The sequence below is a fragment of the Seriola dumerili genome, unplaced genomic scaffold, assembly GCF_002260705.1.
Source record: "Seriola dumerili isolate Sdu_G_001 unplaced genomic scaffold, Sdu_1.0 BDQW01000003.1, whole genome shotgun sequence".
NCBI classification, from domain to species: Eukaryota; Metazoa; Chordata; class Actinopteri; order Carangiformes; family Carangidae; genus Seriola; species Seriola dumerili.
Window position 1 is genome coordinate 3,383,982 of NW_019174258.1, and position 20,352 is coordinate 3,404,333.

Below are 20,352 nucleotides of genomic sequence, written 5' to 3' on the forward strand. Positions count from 1 at the left end.
GCAGCCTTTGTTAATAATATAAAACAGATATCTGGTAAGTCCACATGCCTGTTCATTGGGTAGCAAAAATATTTTACTTTTTTCTTTTCTTTGCTTTTTTTTACCCATTTCAAACAAGTTCATTGAACAAAGCCGATGGATTAAAGGCTTAACTTCACTCATTAAATATTGAATGTTGTTGAAAGGTTACATTTTCTAAAGTTCCTAAATGCCCAGTTTTAGGTTTTTAATGAACATGCCATTGGATTAAACAAGGGTTTTAAAATTTTAATTCATGAAGAGTGCCTGGGATCTCTTGGCTCCTCAATAATTCAAGGTTTTCCGAAGGTGTTGGAGCTCATTTGGAGAATCAAATGTGCTATTTGGGTCATTTAAATCAAAACTGAGTAAGGATTTTGTGGCTCTGTTTTTACTTACTAAAAATACACAAACCCAATAGCAGTGTTTTTCTTAGCCCAGAAGAAAAAAAATGCATACAATGTCATCTACTGTATCATGTATTTCATGAGCATACAGAAAACGTGGACAGAGTTGATTAGTGACCATTTCCTCAGTGAGGAAAGAATATGCTCCTGTGAAAGCTATTTAATGAAGTCTGTACCTTCAAGCCTTAAGATGTTAGCTTATAAGCAAAAAAAGCTGCTGATGTGAATCTCAACACCCGCTGAAACAACATAGTCAGGAAGAGTGAATGAGATATTCACCCTCACATTTTAAGTAAGCCTTACCTGTGAAAATAAAGATTACAAATAAATTTGATTTAGTAAGACTTGGCACTTATTTATCTACTCTGTCTATCTACTACAGGTGATTGACACAAGCGCAGCACAGTTGAGAATAGGCTGGGACTGGGAGGAATACATTAACAGTGTGATAGGAGCTGGCATCATTCACCACCAAATAAAATCACCTTACAGTACAGGCAGTGCATTCTTTGCCACAGCACTCTCAGAGTTTTACGATGTGAAGAACAGTAGATCCAACACAAAATCCTCTTTTGGAAGTAAACTGATGTCTTTATGCTGGAGATGCTGAATTACCATGTGAAAGGGTTAGAAATTATAGTGCACTGATAGAACAATAATACTGTGATATGAGAACAGATATTTCTGAGACTTTGTTTATTAAAATGTTGTGATGTATCTTAAGCGTTATCTCTTCTTTTTGTGAAAGGCTGCGTAACAGTTGAGTGCTGCAATTTTTCTGAGCTTTTATGACAGCTTTTTTGTTGTTGAATGAAATAAACCATGAATTTCTCTATAAATTGTCCATCACTTCTACATTGATTTTTTTTTCTTAGAAATCCAGCACAAAGATTTTGTATTATATAAAAGCACCAATAGTACACAAAATATTTCAACATTGTCAAATAATATATATATATAAAAAATAAAAAAAACCCTGCTTTTGATTTGCTCTTAACTTAGTCAGATAATTTGAGTGAGTACACAGCATTATAAACTATTGTGCTGCTCTGGTGTTAGATCCATCACTCAGTTAGAAATGGTTCAGTGATATTAGGCAACGGGCCAAACACAACTGGTGGCAGACCACAGAGACGTATGGCTTCAGTCCCTGATATCGGTGTGCAGCTGCTGTCACATAAACCTCAGGGCTATACCGGGCAGAAACCAGTTGACACATATCATTGAGATATGGAATATACAAGACACAGTAAAGCAAAAGGCAAAAGATATCCCACACAAGTTTGATTAATGAGAAACCAGAACAGAAGGAGGCTGGTGAAGAAGGAACTCAGCATAACCACTAAGAGCAGAGTAGAATAAATGATCAGAGGAGTGAAACTCTCGGCTTGTCAGATCATAAAAACGACCTCATTTACTTGTTTGAATGTGACTGGTGATTCTAAGAGTCAGCTGTTACTGATGGCATTTCAGAAATTCAATGCTCAGTCTGAACTAAAGCTATGAACATATTACTCTATGAGTCATCTTATGCTCAGCATTTATAGTAGGCTACACCTTATATATAAACAGTATATATAGTAACTATCCTTGGCCTACAGCTTTGCACTGGAACTTAAATTTTTTATCAATAATAGGCTTGCTTGGTCCACTTATTTAGATCCAGTATGTGTCATTTTGGGATCAAACTCTTAAAGTTAACCATTAAAAGTTTCATATTACAGTAAATTGAAATTACGCTCCCAATCAATTTCTTATTAACCCGGCAGCTCACACGGGACATAATGTGTCTTCCCCTACTCTCTGTCCAAGTGAATTCAAAAATCAGTAACAGTAAAACACCCAATTCATGACAAAAGCAATGGCCCCAATCTTATGCTCTTGTGAGTTCAATTAGATAATGTCAGTTATTCTGTTTTATTAACAGTTCGCTGACGATGCACATAATTAAGGCATTCTAAATACAAACTCCATCAAGGAAAAAAGTTTCATAATGGCTTTGTTTATAATCTAAATAGGATGTAGGCCATTCATTCATTGAAAAACCCCACTGTACCTCTCACACTGCTCCAACCTTTCACATTAAAAGTACATTTGTTTCTGTCTGCGCATGTTAAAAGGACCCAAAGACTCACCAAAAAGCTCTGCCTCATGCCACAAGGATGCAAGGTAGAAAATAGGATCTGTTGAAGCACAGATGAGCAATGAGCGCATCTCTGTCAAAAAGAAATGTGGCCGGAGTCCCTGATGCACTAACCTTTGATCTGACTGACAACACCTGGAAGGCAATTATGGATGTTCCACCTGTGCTGAAATCCCTATGGTGTACATCTACAGTACAACTGTCTGTAGTAAGAAATAAAGAAATATCTTTTGAGGGAGTGTTTGAAGTAACAGGTATTAATGTCAGTAAAATTAGTCATTTATTTTTTTTATTTAAAAAAACAAAAAACAAAAAAACATCAGCTGTTTCAAATAAATCACATCTAAAGATTATATCTTTAGTGATTAGTCAAACTTTGAAATCAGATTACTGATGTGGGTGGCTGTTCGATGCTATTTACTTTACTATAATGCCGGTGCAATAGACCGTTAGATCATCCAGTCTAAATCTGTCAAAGGCCCTGGAAGGTAGGTGATATCCCACTGGGTCGGAGAAAAGGACTCCTCTCTTCAGAGTCAGGCCCCTGTCACTTCCAAATATATTCATGTGTTTGAGATAAGGTTAGACTGAGTGGTTCAACAGTCCATTATGTATGCACAAATCTCACATTACAGATGTCTTTTGGTATCCAACAATCTACAAATATTTTATAATTTTTTTCACCATGAAATGTGGCGAAAACACATAAATCGTAGAAATCAATTTACAACTGCAAAATAACTCTGATGCCGCTCTCCATAGCAATATCCATGGCTCTGGTAGCTGGTGAGATTGAAAGCGAGTAGTCACGGATTGTGAATGTATTACTTTCCCACTGCCTACATTTCGACTGCTCACTCCCTAGAGCTTGACTCTTGAGCCTGAACATTAAAGCCTGACCTCACACAAACACCAAATATGTCTTTACCAAACCAAACCTGCACCATACGATGACACGGTCAAAACACTACTTTACTTCATAATAAATTCACTTTTCAATATTGTTTTTGTCGGAAAACACGGTGCAAAACGGAAACTATTAAGTGAGAAATTTCTCTTGGACTGACCCAAACTTGACAGATCCAACCAAGTCCCGTTGGATTTGTGAACACAGCTCTACCACTCCTTTCATTACATTTCCCACTCCCCACTGAATCTCATCATTACTGCCAGAGTTCCTGAGCCCTATCCAGCTCTGCGTATGGCCATGGTACTGAGGTAGATTGAATTGGTCAGTGGTCCCATTGTAAATGCATTACTCTCACACTCCCTGTATTACAATTTTACCTCCACACTGAATCCCATTATTACTGCAGGAGAGTCTGTGTATTCATAGCACAAAGTATATACATGTGTGTATGTATCAGGAGTCTATGGAGCTGTGATCCCTGTTATCAAACGTGCCATACACAGACCTGGATGGGTTCGTGTGTATGGCACGAATCATCTTCCTGTATGATAAAGTCAAAAACAATTGACACATATACCTTTGCACAGTCAAGACTGTGTTTGTAAATATATAATGAATAAAAATGCAATTGATTCCAGGGATATCTGTTTGAGAGAGGCTGTGTGTGTGTGTGTGTGTGTGTGTGTGTGTGTGTGTGTGTATGTGTTTTTGAGAGGGACAGACAAAGATGGACAAAAAACAAAAGTAAAAGTTGATACAACTTCTTATTAGTGAGCAGAGAAAAGACAGGCTATAACTGCATTCAGGGCTTATCCGTCAGTGATGCAATCAGTTCCAGGATAAAGGGCAACATTGAAAAGAAGCTTATGCATTTGTGTGTATATGTGTGTGTGTGTGTGTGTGTGTGTGTGTGTGCATCCAAGTGTGAGTGTACCCAGACTTACCAGACGGCAATGTAATCAGTGACAGGCTCCGTCTGCAATAAGGTAAAGTTGATATAAACTCCATGTCCGTGGGGAACAGTGATGAGCCAGATACAGTCCTGGGAGTTGGGGTATTCATTGGGGTACTGAGGTGAATAGATGGTCCCATTTTCAGCCGTGACATTGTAGCCGCAAGGAGCTGTAAAGAGCAGAGTTATAAAATTATCTATTTGCAAATTTGTCACTATCTTCCAATGTGTCAGACCTGGAAGGATCAGGAGACAAGAATAACGGCTGAACTGTAGACAGTAAAGAATGTAAGTATTATCATCATTATTAGCAGTAAGTGATTTGTAATTTTTTTTAACAGAGGGGAATCACCCAATGGGAGCAACCCTCTACTCCCACGCCACCAACCAACACAGACAAGCCCGTGTACACCTTCCAAAGGACATTGTTGCCTTAACTATAACTGTGACATTTCTAATTCTACAGTTCTATTATGTCCAGTTATCTTCCTTCCCCCCAAAGCAATTGTCTTTTTATAACTGTGTGTTAAAGTAATGAGTAATACAGCTTTAAATTTTATGCAGTGAACTGAGTTTATTCAGGCAGGGGTTTTCTCATGTTTCTAACAGTACATTATAAGCAAGCACTTGCCCATTCACATTCTTTTCTTTTTCTGAGCAAGAGGCAGCAGTAGCAGTGTTTTATCATCCCAAATTGATATAAGTTGTCTAATGACCTTGGTCAACATGTGTTATGACCAGGAGTTACGATGTATTGAGGAGCAGCTTTTAATAACTCATTTTTTGGCAAGGAAAGCTCTCAGACATATTTATAAAATTTCCATATTTACAGTTAACCCTGTAACACTTTGCCCAATCTTTTTAATTCAGTTCTGAGATTTTGATATCATATTAATATCTTTCCTTTCTGTTAATCAAGGTGTAGGGTTGTCTGTACAAGAACTGCAATAAGTGTTAGAAGTTTAAGATTTATACAGGATTCTGCATTGTTAATGGAGCATGCCATTGTAAGTTAACGGTAAATATTCTGAAGATTGAAGAAGTGCATTTTAGATATTATTCCTCTATACTGCACATTCAATATGTTTATTCTCAGTTTAAACGAATAATCCTAATCTTCAGCCAGGAAAAAGTGCAGACAGGTGAAGGTGTCCAGTCAGAGAACAGCAATATTCAGGAGAGAGACTTTCAGCACAGGAAAGACAGGCAGCACAAACTCATGAGACAGGACAGACCCTGAATTTAAGAGAGATTTGCTACTACTGCTGTCATGCATTTTAATAAGGCAGATGCTATTTGCACACAGGTGTTCACAGCCAACAATGCTATTTACATCCAGGGTGGATAGCCAAATTGGCTATTTACATCCTGGTTCTAGGCTTTCCTGGACCACTGCAATGAGTGAAATGGGAGACATTCTGGTAGAAAGGCTTTCTAACACGTGGTTAATGTTATAAAAGGGTCTGATCTTTTCCTAAACCTAACCAAGTAGCTTTGGTGCCTAAACCTAACCAAACTGTAACTAAAAATTAATATTATAAGTCAGTAAATATCAACTTTTGATTTCACAGAGGAATCACCTGATTTCCTTAAACTGTTCTGCTTAAAAAGCGACGTTTAATAAGCTACTGATGGCAGCAGACATTTACAAACACCACCCAGTGTATGTTGTGTATTAAATGGTGCATTCCAACAGTTTGTGCTGTCCTTTCCACCTGTAGACAAGCTCTTAGGGAGCCATTGGGTGCTCCATATGAGTGTAAATAGCTGTATAGCTGCAGTGTGACCAATTTTACCTGGGTACAAATAGATACTCTGTTTTAATAATATTTTTCAAAATACACTGTAGTTTTGATGGTATAAAATTTACCCTGAATTATGTAACTGAAGCAGCTGAGCGCAGTCTGGTGCAGGTTAACTTCCTCAGTCACATTACCTGCTCCACTCTCAGGTTACTCCCCTAAAATATTTTGTTATGGAGGTGGATTGGTCTAGGGTGTATTTTTAGAAGTACAGATGCTACTGAATAATCACAGAAATATTAAAGGAATATTATAGGAATACGACAGGCAGCAGCGTGTCTCTGTGATCCTCTTACTCCTCCACGACTACATGTTGCTATTTGTCACTTTGATCATGAAGGTGGCACTACTCTAAAGAGTATATAGGCTACAATATAGTATAGAATTGAGCATTTCTAGTACATAGAGAATATTATAGATCATAGACGAAACTGACAGACGGGTGGGACTGGGAGAAATAGGCACAATCACAAATGCGTCAGCGACTTCACCACCACAGAGAGTGTGATGGATTTATCAATACACAGCACAGTTAGGCTTCTGATATTTCAGAGCCATGGTCAGAGCCATAGATTCTAACTTGCACGAACCTAAGTCAGATAAAGGATCAATGACTCAGGAAGACTAGACTTACATATTCAGCTTAACAATCCCTCTGCCCCTTTCCCTTTGCTACTAGGGGGTGGAGATTGCATGTGATTTTACTAACAAGAAGGATGACATCCCTCCCCCTCAACCCCCCTCAAATGACCTACTGACTATTAGAAATAGAAGAAGTAGAGGCAACAGCCATAGCAGTAGTGGTAGTATTGAGAGCAATAACTTTGGTACTGATATTTACAGTAAATAATCCAAGTGACACAGGAATATTTCATTTCCAAAGATTAAATGAAATGTTCTCAAATTCAATCAGGATAGCAAGATTTTCTAAATGTGTAGATTATAAAATACAACTGGTCAATGAGGGATGTTGTTGTGGTAAAGCTGGTTGTAACAATAAAAAATAAAGTGGCTAATATGTTAACCATACATTTTTCTTTCTTAATCTAGATTATTGTACAAACTTTTAACACAATCAACAGACATCAACAATTTACTAAATACCATCATATCAAGAAGTCACTGGTTGTCCTTACCCTCACAGCGTGGAAATGGGTGGTTCCACTTCCGGTTGGTCCCATGCAGGCATGTTAGTACTGGGTGTCCAATCAAAACATAACCAGGGTAGCACTGAAAAGTTACTGATTGGCCAGCACTGTAGTCACTGTTGATGATGTCCCCATTGGAGAAAGGAAAGGGGTCCTGGCAGTTTTGAAGTTGATAAGCTAAAGAGAGAGATGTGGAGAAATTAGTGGCAGTGTGGAAATACTACAGTTAAATTTTTTTAATTTCAGATTAACCTGATTCTTTTGGCATCAGGAAAATAATATAAGATGCTCTTTGACAAAGTACATAGGCAGGCAGTTATACTCAGATTAATGAATACAATGTAGTTGTATATTTATTCCTGTGTACTATGCTGTGTGGCTTTACACATTAGCCTTTTATGCCTGTCTTCCCAAATGTGACTACAGAATGACAAATGCAATTCATTGTATTTAAACCATTTTCCGATCTACAGCTAATGGACTTGAGGGGGCATTCAAAAAATCTATGACCCACAGAGATTACCAACAGTAAGTGCAACAACATATATAGATCTAATCTCCTCCTACACAGTTCACTAGCACATGTATGCACACTTGCTTGAGGAAATGTCAGTATCACGGGTCTGTTTAGAGCATCTCTCACCCTTCATGAGTGTCATGGCAAGTCAAGGCCCGCCATTAAATGTGCCATTGACATAGAGCAGTAGTGACTGACATTAGACTACCAGTTACCAAAGGCTAGAGAGAAGGACAGCTCTCCACAACACAAGGACAAGCACTCAGCACCAGGTCAATACAAAGATGGTCTGCAGGACCTGAGCTGCAGATTGAACAAAGAGGCCTCAGAGACAGTCCATACTGGTAATAGCAGGATCTAGGATGTAGGAAGGGACTGCATACAACACAATTAAGACGCAGGATGTGTGCAGGAACACCTGTGTTGCCATCGATTACAGGCAAGACTATCCAGAGTCCAGATGAGAGATGCCACGATGGATGTTTAAGAACATCAGAACTAAACTCCTGTGGTATTTTTAGATGCCAACAGATAAACAAATATTGACAAAACTAATTGGACATACTAGAAACTAAGAGGTAAGAGAAAACCAAGTGGTAACAGATGTAGCATAGCTCCCATGTGAAAGCGGCATGTAAGGGAAATAATATGATAGGACACAGAAATAGCCAGGGGCTGAGAGAGGAAGTACTGAGAATGTTGAAAGTCAAAAGTTGTCCAATTGGGAGATGGAGTTCCACTATAGAGGGCTGAAACTGCCAAAATGAAAAATAAATAAGAAAATGAGATATACCATTAAATGCCCCAACACATATAAAAAACAAATACAGGCATTAACTAAGTAAAAAAAAAATGATATTTAAATAAATGAACTGATATTGTTGTTTAAATTCGCTTCTGTATGTATATGTTTTCCCCAATTTATTTCCCCCTAACTTATTCATTTCTGTATTTTATTTTAAATTTCTTTATGCGTTTATGCTTCATTATGCAAAGGATATTATTAATATAATTTGATATTTATTGAGTCAATTACTTATTTATTTGCTTATGATTTTGGCAATGCCATCCTCCATACTTTCAGCTGTGAAAATGTAATCAAGAGGGTGGCTCGAACAGATTCCAGAAACAATATTTAGCATGCATTTTAGGCACTGTAATGTCAGAGTGCCATACTCTACAACTGGAAACGGAGTTCCCTTAAGCGTTCGGGTCAAACGTCAGTGTGTGGGTACTTTTCCTTTATATTCATACATACTTTTTGGCATCCAGCACTCATCCTATTGAGGTTTAATGCATGTGCACACGACTATTCAGCCTATTGAACCCTAAACCTCCAAGGCCTTGAGTACAGAACCTGAGCTTGTATCTTCGAGTGGTGCAGGGGTGAACGTATGCACTGGGGTTGGAGCACTGCCAGTTTTGTTCATTCAACACGATCGAGGGTAGTTTTGTGAACCTACTGTATGTGTGTATTATATCCTCCTGCCAAAGATCTTTGCTGTCAGGTGAAAAAAAGCATCTGGTGCAGCTCTATGTGAAGAAACATGTTCACACTCTCCACAACAGTGCCAACAGTGGGAGTTAGCAGTGACAAGGACTGCAGTGTTATGGGACTTGGCCATTGCTAATTGGGAGAAAAAGGGGAAAATGATTATGTGCATGTGAATGTGGGTTAGCTTATATGTAAGTTAGTAAGCCTTGTTCTAGTTATGCTGGCATATAAGCCCACAGTGCATCTCTTCTTTTGAAGTGAAGCACAAGTAAAGCCTGCTGGACAAGATGGCAGTCTCTCACAGGGGCTTACTAACAATCCATCTCTTTTAATGATGAGAGGAAAGCCATAAGGTTTTTTCTCAAGTCTTTAGCATGACTCATCCACAGATCAAAGCTCAAAACCTCATGGCAATATGTTTTTTTCATCCTACCCTTCATTTCTTGGAGTTGGGAAGTCTTTGTAATTTGGCCACTAGGTTTGGATGTTAATTTATTCACAACATTTGAGGAGACCATTTTTTTCTAAATCATTTTAAAGCAACTAACTTGTTTTCCCTACCCCAAATATGGATAAACAAAACAGTAGGCTCAATTTGATTGCAAGTGTGTTCTCTCACTGTCCCTTGAGGGGCAGCTTTCAACTGGAAGTGCCTGCAGTAATAACCTCAGGGTTTGTGGCATCTACTGTATGCAGTCATCGTAATCATCTTAATGAGTCAAAAAATCACACTTGAACTCACCCTGATAGGTCAGTTTGAATCCCGGCCTGTTCTCTGAGTGGTCACTGTAGAAATGGATGATCGTCAGGTGGGTAGTGCTCAGTAGAGGGGGTGGGATCTGTGAGCCAGTAAACTGTCCAATGAGGGCAGAGCTGTGCTGTGCTCCAGCCCTGACCTCTAGGAAGTCATGGTTGTCTTCAGAAGAGAAGTTTTGGAACTGAATATGGGCTCCTAGAATACAAAGACATGATATGAAAGACCATATATAATACATTAAGCAATATATGAGAATTAAAGTATAGGTGATTCTTATACCTAACAGGATCTTTGATTCCCTGACACAAAGGTGGCCTAGATTTTATAGATTTGACAATAACTACAGATAAAGTTTACATTTGACATAGTTTTCAGAGTGTATGTACAACATAGAGACATATTGTAAGCATAAAGACCAAGTGCATTAAGCTTACATTACTCCAAACTTTACTATCCATTTTTATCAATGTATTTTTATTGGGTTGTTTAACATTGTAATTTTTATATTTTGATAACTTGCACTGAAGACAGAATTCCTGTTTTGAATCTAGTTTTGTTGTCACTCAAGTGTACTGTTATCAATTCTGAAAATAAAAATCATACCACATCAAACATAAAAACTAGCAATAATAACACACAGTGACAGATACAAACTGTGCCCTATTGAAAACATCAGTTGGTGTGGTCATTAAACAGCACCATGTGTCATCCCCCAATGAAACATGTGGTGAAGCTTTCAATGAACCATATGTGCTGCAGATTTTGCACAAAAAATGTCTGTTTCCTGAATACACCAACAGATGTCCTGAAAGTGACATATTCCTTTTAGGAATGCTCTTACACCCCATAAGACTTACCATATCCAGTTGGCAGGGTGATTTGCCAGGTGCAGTCCAGGTTGCCAGGGTAGTTGCCAGGGAAACCTGGACTAAGGATGACACCACTCATCTCAGACAACACCCCGCCACACCGAGCTGACAACACAAGCACAGCAAACACATTGTTAAAACAGGCAACACATGAGCACTATACAGTAGAGATCATCACTTCATCCTCTTTGCTTCAACAGACAAGAAGAAGAGAAAATACAGCCACAAGAAGGAACAGAGGGTGGTAATACTACATTACTTTAAAAAAAAAAAGTAACTGCTAATATCTGGTCTGCTGATGTCTGATATTCTTGGTTTTTAGTTAACAACTTAGGGAAAATAGTGTTATTAAGTCCACTTATTTGGTTTGAACTGAAGTGTATGATACCGATTGTTTGGAGACTGAGTATCATGACTAAAAATTCTTGGACCAATGTATGCTGAATTTTTGTAAATCCTATAGAACCAAAGGTGACAGACATAATTTTTTTTTATTTTATGGCACCCTATTATGGTGCCCCTAACTATTGACAAATTTGAACATGATTTAATTAACGCAACTGTCTCTGACTGAAATAGGAAATGCTGAATTTGACATATAGTGAAGGGAACTGTGACAGATTTGAGTTTAGTTAGTCCTTACAAGTCGTGGTTGAGTTTAACTGGACTTGGCTTTCTAGACCAACTAAGGTCTTCACTAAGGACTGAATTATTCAGGCCTAAACACAAACATCAATGTAATCAAAGTTCCTTAACACTATTGGAGAAGTTAGGAAGCTTTGGCCTTCAGCACAAGGTACAAAATTCTGTTTGTAACGAGCAGGCGTATTGATTTTTTAGATCGCTGACTCTAGGTCACTGACAAAGTTGCTTACAACCCCAAATTTGATTTCAAGCTGGTAACATTAAATATAACAACTGAATCATAGTTCAGAATTGCATTTTCTCATTAAGTTATTTCTGTTTATTATTTCTGATTTAGAATTAAAATTCCATTGACATTTCTGTATTATGTTACCATGAGTGGATACAGTCATTTTAAACTAAGCTGCCTGATAAAACCATAGTACTGTTTCAGCAACTGACAAGGTCATTGGCTTAATATAGAAGAAATCATGCTTTACTGACTTGAGTCTAAAGTTTCTATTTTAAAATATGATACCACACACTGACATGTAATCAGTGATTGAATATTCTGATTTTGATATTACCCTCAAAATGTAAAATAAGAAAGAGTTAAAAGCTAAAGGTTCAATGCCAACCTGCAGGATGTATTTTTTTCCCCATTGGATCAATCATTCATTATGCAATTTATCCAGCAGTTCAGTGTCCTGGTGTGAGTGTGTGTTACCTATGCAAAGAGGAGGTGGGTAGTTCCATCTGCGCACAGTACCAGGCATGCAGGAAATGTGAGAGTGGCCCTGAAAATGTTAATATAGTTGGTTAGGTTCAAGAAGAAGATAGGGAAAGTCATTTTTGGTACATTTTCAACAGTCTTTTAAATTAAAATATTAAAGAAACAAGTGGAGGAAAATGTGCAATCTCAGCATTTTCTAAGGTTGGGAATTTGATTTCTATTTAATTTCAGAGCATGACAATAATTCGGTTTTGCACTTAACTAAAGTAAAACTGCAACCATTTCATGTTATTGCATGCTTGCTAACTGACACTGACACCAGTGTGTTTGTCTGTACACAAGGTTTGTTTTACAGTATCTACTCTTCTTCCAATAAGCAACATTTGAAAATCATTTCCTGATAAATCAATGCTATCCACAATTCATGAAAATATATACAAACTGTATGTCAGTTTATGTGTTCATTACCTGTAACGTGTACCCAGGCTCACAGGTGAACGCCACCACTTCATTGACCATGTATCTGTCACCAGTTTTAATGCCATTGGCTGGGATCATTGGCTCTGGACAGGTGGTGAGACCAACAGCTACAAAAAATAAAATACAATAAAGAAAGAACAAAAGCATGATTAACTATTTAATTACTATTATTTATTGTATCATTAAGTTTTCTATGCAATAATTACTTAGCCTTTGGCTCAAGTCCTTTGTCCAGTGAACATGCTATGATGATAATATAGACAGGCAAATACAGTAAATTTGACCTGATGGTCACTTCTTTAAGTTCTAGACAGCTAAAGCCCCATTACTGCATTGACCTTTTTTTTCAATTAACTAAAGTCATTTTATTCTAATTTTATTCTACACTTTAACAATAGCAGAATAATTTCCCTCTTCTATTCTCTACCTCTACGTACTTTAGTAGCCAAAAAGACCTTTACCATTGTCTTTCCCATCTTCCTCTTTCAGTTGTATGTGACCTTTCTCTTGAGTACAGAATTTAAAAGGCACAATCACAGCAAAACACAGCAGTTTACATAATATCTGTTTCCCATAGGATAATTTTGAACTACTACTTTTGAATTTTTGAACTACTAAAAAATTGGTCGGCTAAACTCGTATCATTATTAGTTTTAATTTATCAACCTCCTGGTCCAGCAAGTCTGTTTTTTTCTTAGTTCACTGACTTTCCAATTTCTATTATTAAGGCTATAGGCAAAGTGATTACTAAACTTCTTAATATTACAGATTATTTTAATTTCAAACACGTTTCAGGTGCTACTCACACAGTTGGTCCATATTTTGGACCTTGTTTTTTTCTCTTTGACAAAAAACACTCTTTTTATCAGTGATGATAAATGCATTTTCCTTGAACTCTCTGTAAATGCTGACTCTTTATTTCGTAAAAACTCTTTGTTCTCACATCATCACTCAGAAATCAGTTCTCAGAGCATTTTTGCTGTGATCTTAATACAAATCTTGATAATGTTGAGTAATTAATGCAGTCTTTTGATGAGCATTGTTCCTCACTGTTGGACAAAGTGGGATCTTTAAAGATCAGGACTAAGGCTATCTACAACACTTCTCTGTGGATGAGGGATGCTGTCGCAGTCGAAGTGTCGCAGGACGGAACAAATATGGAAAACCTGTGGGCTAGAAGTACATCGCCTACACCTTAAAGACCTCCAATTTTCTTTTAATACATCAGTGATGGCTATTAGGTCCAGTATTCATCCTGGGACTTGCTTACCCAGCTCTAGCCTTTGCCTGTCTCCTACTATTCTGGACTTTTTCCAACCTATCAGTTTACAAGGAACACACACGCGTGCTTCTCTGCTGTATTTCAGTGACATCAGCCGCACACACAACGCATGTAATGTGTTTCTGGCATTAGATCCTACTGTGCCCAAGAACTATAAGCCTATATTTAAACTCACTTTTTGGTCAAATATTTTAGAGAAGGTCGTGGCAAAACAATTCACATGCATGCATTTCATAATGCCGCTGTAAAACTACTCACTAGGTCAAATAGATCGAAATAGTCTCATATTACCCGTATATTCACATCCCTTTACTGGCTCCCTGTTACATATAGTATCCAGTTTAAAATTCACATTCTTATATACAGAGCACTGCATGGTCAAGCATTCTTATAAACAGAGCACTGCATGATCAGGTTCCTGTGCAGGTCCAATAAGCTAAATTTACTGTCTGTCCCAGTCCCACGCACCTGCTTAAAGACCCGTGATGATGGAGCTTTTGAGGCCATTGCACCTAAACTGTGAAATGTTCTGCCCACACCCTTAAAGTCTGCTGAGTCTGTGGATTCTTTTAAAAAGCAGCTTGAGGTGCATCTGTTTAGACAGGCATGTGGGTAATCTGTTTGTACCAGGTCTGTATTTTATGTATTTATTATCTATTTTATTATGTACAGTGGTTTTTGCATTTTTTTATATGCTTTTGTTATCTTAACTTTGTATCTTTGATGTAGATCTGTAACACACTTTATAACTAATGTCTGCGAAAAGTGCTATATAAATAAACTTTACTTACTTACTAATAAAGTCTCTGAGTAAATTAGACAAAAAAGTTTTTCAACACATAAAAGAAAAGTAAGAGAAAATTAGATTAATTTGATGAGAAAAACAAATGTGGCAGATTATACTCAAGAGCTCATTTATAAATCATATAATAAAAATGTGTGAACATTGTCAGCAGTGACAGGTGCCTCTGAAATGTGCTTAAAAATACGCAAAAGTAACATAATGACTCTATCTATTCCCAAAACAATAAAGGTTAAATACATCCTTAATAAGTTTGACAGCAGCCAGCCCTTTATCAAATAGCATCAGTAAGAGTGTATCTGTGTGTTCATGTGCGTCTGTGTGCGTGTGTGTGTGTATGTGTTTGAGTCTGCTTGTGTGTTTCACTTGAAAAATTCCGCAGGAGACTGCCCTAGAGCGGTTACCATGGCAACACAGGGGTGGAAGAGGGGTAGAGAGTGAAAGAAGGGGGGGGAGTTGTGTGTGTGTGTGTGCGCATGAGTGACTGTTTCATGAGTGTGTGCTTGCAGAGGGGTATGAGGAAGACTTTTTTTTTTTTTTTTTAGATGAAGCATAAGTGAAAAAGCTGCATGAGACTGTAACTTGCAGACACACATTTGCACACACCATGTATTATTAGGCAGAGCATCAGCAGGCTGTCATGACAACTGATCAATGAAACTATTCCATTAGGCTGACCATCTCTCTCTCTCCCTCTCCCTATCTCTCTGTGTGCTAGCAAACTGCTCCCTCTTTTCCCCGGTTACGAGAGAGCAGTGATGCTCTGTAAAATGCTGACAGTACCACAAACCACCCCACTAGGGCCACTAGACTACAACTAGTCAGTGTCAGCATTTAAGTCTAAATGACTGGATTTACTATACTCCTGTTCCTGTTTATTTGATGACAGACAAGGGAGAGAGATGTCTCACTCTGTGCTTTAAAAGAAAGGCCTTTCAGTCAGCTTTAAATGATGAGAACATCATCACCACAATTATTCACATGCCCCCAGCAGATGATTTTGTCTACTTGTACAAACTACCACATTACTGCAAAACTGGCATGGAGATTTTGGGCATGGAGCAAAATAGCTTAACACTGGGTAAATTTGACGACATGTGGCTAAATCTGGCAGCTGGTAAATTATTTAAAAACATGAGAAGATACTGTTTACCCTTTACTGTTTTTAGCTATGAGGGATCGTTTTTCCAGGTTCCACAGGAAACATAGTGGAAAACAGAAAACAGCACAGTGAAAGATCAGTGAACAACACAAATTGTTCCAGAAATAGTTCCACTATTGCAGGTTTTTTAGTTTAAAGTCTATGAATTGAAAATCATTAACAAGACTCCACTGTTTAAATGCACTGTAAGTCTTTTTTGTTATATTGGTTGTATTTTTTTTTTACTATGAAACAAGGGTTAATAATTTATAATTTTGATGTCTCTGTTCATATCACATATTCAACAGTTAGGTTGCCTGATCTCTGCAAAACTTGTTGGTGTTTAATGAAAAAAGTTGCAAGCCTACTTTGTGGCAAGACTTCCTGTAAAGAACCTCTCAGGCAAAGTTGGAACAAATTCTGCTCTAGATTAAAGTGTTGCCACTCATTTTGAGATGAGCAAAACTACCATCTAAGAACTATAACAGCTCATGTGATGATGTTATGTATGATATATATTTGGACGAGGATCTTGGAAAAACTTGCAGCATGTTGTTCTTGCAATTGGTTACCAGGATGACAGCAAATAAACTGCTTGCTGGCTAATACCATGAAACAGCGGGTATTGTGTTGGTTTTGCCATATAAGCACAGCAGAAACATTAAGAGGACCGATGGTTATTCTTTATAATATAGACAACAAAGAGCAGGGGTATTCAAATACAAGCTGTGGAGCATAATGTCCCCAATGTCACGGGGTCAAGCACGGTTGGATTAAGCAAGTCATGGCTGAGTTGTAAAAACTCTAAACCCTATTTCTGTATTAACTGTAGAGGTGATGACTTTGTTGTGTAACCAAGTCCTCAAAATTGGGCACAAAAGGTGTCATGGCCAGGTAGACACTTAACACTACTAAGTGTTACAGAGTTTGCTATATGCTTTTCGCTGTATTCATAGTTGCAAAAGCTCACTCACTGCACAATCTTGTAGTCAACTTTTACCACTCATCACAAAGGCCTGCTGTCTCCTTCAAAATCATGAACACTAGCATTGAGCATCTCTTGTAGATTGGATGAGTATTTCTCAGTCTTGACAATTAACCATTCTTCCCATTGCTTTAGCTTTGAACCTGACATTTCACTTTTTTAACCTGCAAGCCACCCATTGACAGCAGCCTTGCTAAATGCAGCGACTAGTGTTGGGTGGGTAAGGTTGGATTAAAATTTTGTTAAGTGTGGAAAATGAGCATGGAAAACCTATACAGAAATCCATGTGTATAAATTAGTTTTTAAAATAAGATAATAATAATAATCAAACAAAGACCTAGAGATAGAGGCAGGTTCAAAAAGTGATTGGGTTGATGAAGTAACTAGAAAGAGGTGGATGAATGAAGAATGACAGGTCTGAAGGGAAGTACATGGAGATTAAGGAAAGTGAGCAATGGCTGGAGACAAAGGCCAAGAAGTGACAGTAATTGCCCCCTCCCCTCAAGGGATGGATTCCAGATGTCCCTGGGCAAAAATCAATCAAGTCCAGCAGGGTGGGTGGTGGTGGTCTTGACGCAGGATCACTGGAGCAGTAGTCCTCAGGCAGATGGCCGGAGGGCAGGACAGAAGTGGAGCCTCTCAACTCCAGAACAAAAAATGAAACTGGTTCAGTGGACAATGGTGAGGGCAGGATCACTCTGGGGGGTAGTGGCGAAGGAAAGATGACTCTGGATGTCAAGCAGGAGGCTGGTGGTGACGGAGGGTCCCCTCTGGAAGAAGAGTAAGACATTGGGCTCAGACTCTGTGACTGGTCCAGGGTCAGGCTGCCCGCAGCAACTAAGATTAGGTCCATGTGATGGTCTGGGAGGTCTGGCAGTGTGGGACTCTCAACTGGAGATCAGGAGCAGGTGTCCGCCAGACTGCCAACTGGGAGTAGGCTTAACGTTGGCCGATTCAGGAACAGCAACAGGAACAGGCATGGCATTGGCCGGGATACAAGACTTTAGAATAGGCTTGGGAATAGATGAGAAGTTGGTCGGGATGGCCGATTCAGGAACAGACTTGGGGACAGGATTGACATTGGCTGGGGAGGGTAAGGAACAGACACAGGAACAAGTGAAATGTTGGCTGGTACCCCTGACTAGCAGGTGAGACGTCAGCTGGGACTCCCGACACGGGAACAGGCAGGGCGGACAGCCCACTCATGGTCTGGCTGGGCATCAATCGTGGCACTGGGCAATGGAGGCTGTGGTTCACTGGGCAGTTGAGGCACAGGGTCAATGGGCAGCTGAGGCTCTATGGAGCTTGGCAGCTGAGTCTCTGTGAAGCCGGGCAACTTGTCATCTTTGAGACCCATGCTTCTTTATGGGGGCAACAACCCCTAGATACATCCCGGCAAGAGCAAGGCGAGTCCCAGCGAAAGGGGATAACTAAAGGTCTGCAGGGTCAGGATCAAACAGGATGCTAACCAGCTCAGATGCAAACTTGAGGCTAGCAGGCTTGAGTCTAGCTGACTGTGGTGCAGATTGGAAGCTAGCCGGCTGGGATGTGGAATTGAGGGTAGCAGGCCAGAGGCTAGCTGACTGGGGTTCAGGCAGCAGGAAGCAAGCAAACTGACCTACGCATTACCTTATAAGAATTAAGCAGAAGGTTGGAAGACTCTGGAACAGGCTGGTGGCCAGCAGTCTGGGAGATTTCTGAGGAATTAAGGGTGTTTAGAAAGTTCTGGAGCCTGTCAGGTAAGGAATTCCTCAGCCATGGTTTTGAGGACGCTCCTCTACATGCCGACTTCAGTGCAGTCTCTTTATACTCTCTGCCAGGGGCTCTTTTCCACTTCCCATTCCAGCACACAAGGGGTGACATATCATAACGTTCTTCTTCAAAAAGGTCTGCTGGGTCCATAACTGGTCGGATTATACTGTCAGGTCTTGCTGATAACAGCACAAGCACACAGACACACAAAGACAGGCTAACACACTGAAGAAGTCTTTAATATATGAAAACAGGCTTACAGACAGATGGGTGGATGAGCAGGCAAGCGGAACAGAAATCCAAAAAAAACATGTAATCCATAACACAGGAAACAAGAACCAAGGTCAATACACAGGAACACAAGGGAACACAAAAACAAAAAGAGCTAGACAGAGGTACCTGGGAACAGGTGTGCATGTGGGAGGGGAAGCTAGGTGATTACAAATAGAAAACAGATGAGTAAGTCGAACAGGAAAAAAGCACTTGGACATCTAATGGATGGATGGAGAATGATGGCTCTGAAGGGGATAACATTGAGATCAAGGAACGTGAGGAAGGGCTGGAGACAAAGGCCAAGGAGAATCAGAAAGGAGACTTTGACAATGTACATGTGATCAGAGCTGATCACCAAGTCTGCTCAGATCCACACAAGTATTACAAATAGTGGCAGAAAGACCCAAGGTCCACAGTTACAGAACCAACCCAACCTGATAGACTGAATATAATTTGGTCGCAGCCTGACTTGGTTCTCTATTTAGGTCTGCGTTACAAAGAACTGTGAGGAGCCATGAGGACCTCTAATCCCAACCCTACTGCCAGCCCAGGTTCCCAAAATCCTCTCTCCATAGCCCTGATAAAGAAGCAAAGCTCAAAAAGCCCAAAGAGACTACCACCTGCACTGCTCTCAACTCAATAATATATGTGTCGCAGGCTTGACCAAAATAAATGCTAAAACATAAAAATAGAAGAAGTGGCTCATCTCACACTGAGTACCATTTCCTGCTGCAGATTATTTATGATACTGTACATGAAAGGATCCAGTTCTAATGAAAGTGTCACATATGGAGTCGTCATTTCAGTCAGATTTGGGTTGGATCACGAGAATCTGCTAATAAAAGCCTTATTGAAAAAATAAACAGTTAAAAATACACTGAAACCGAAATATAGACAGATGCAATACACTGTGCACTTAAGTGACCCTTCTTCTAGGTTTCCACTCCTAGTGATGGCATGAAGACACACAGAATCAACAAAAATACAGACCATTGAGCCACAAACGTGTGCATTCACCTACACACACACACACACACACGCAAATATTCACATGTAGAAATGTGCGCCCACACACACTAAACCTCTTACACATACTCACAAAAGGGGACATGTTCATTGATCTAGAAGTGATTCTAAGCTAAAACAACTACAAAGGACCGAAAAGCACAACCATGCCCTGACAGGTGTGTATATGTGTAAGTGCATGATGTTAATATCCATGTCCATACTTTTGTCTGTCTATGACATATTTGTGTGTACAT

At 39.2% G+C, this 20,352-nt stretch overlaps 1 protein-coding gene across 1 annotated transcript in view; it reads right to left on the reverse strand.

Moving 5' to 3' along the window:
- Positions 1-20,352, reverse strand: part of LOC111219088 (CUB and sushi domain-containing protein 1-like) — a 303,797-nt gene that overhangs the window by 49,560 nt on the left and 233,885 nt on the right. The window contains exons 40-45 of the mRNA XM_022741679.1: positions 12,844-12,962; positions 12,370-12,439; positions 11,007-11,123; positions 10,135-10,344; positions 7,369-7,557; positions 4,423-4,600 (exon numbers count right to left, since the gene is read on the reverse strand). Coding sequence (XP_022597400.1) covers positions 4,423-4,600; positions 7,369-7,557; positions 10,135-10,344; positions 11,007-11,123; positions 12,370-12,439; positions 12,844-12,962 — 883 coding nt within the window. The remainder of the gene's footprint in view (positions 1-4,422; positions 4,601-7,368; positions 7,558-10,134; positions 10,345-11,006; positions 11,124-12,369; positions 12,440-12,843; positions 12,963-20,352) is intronic.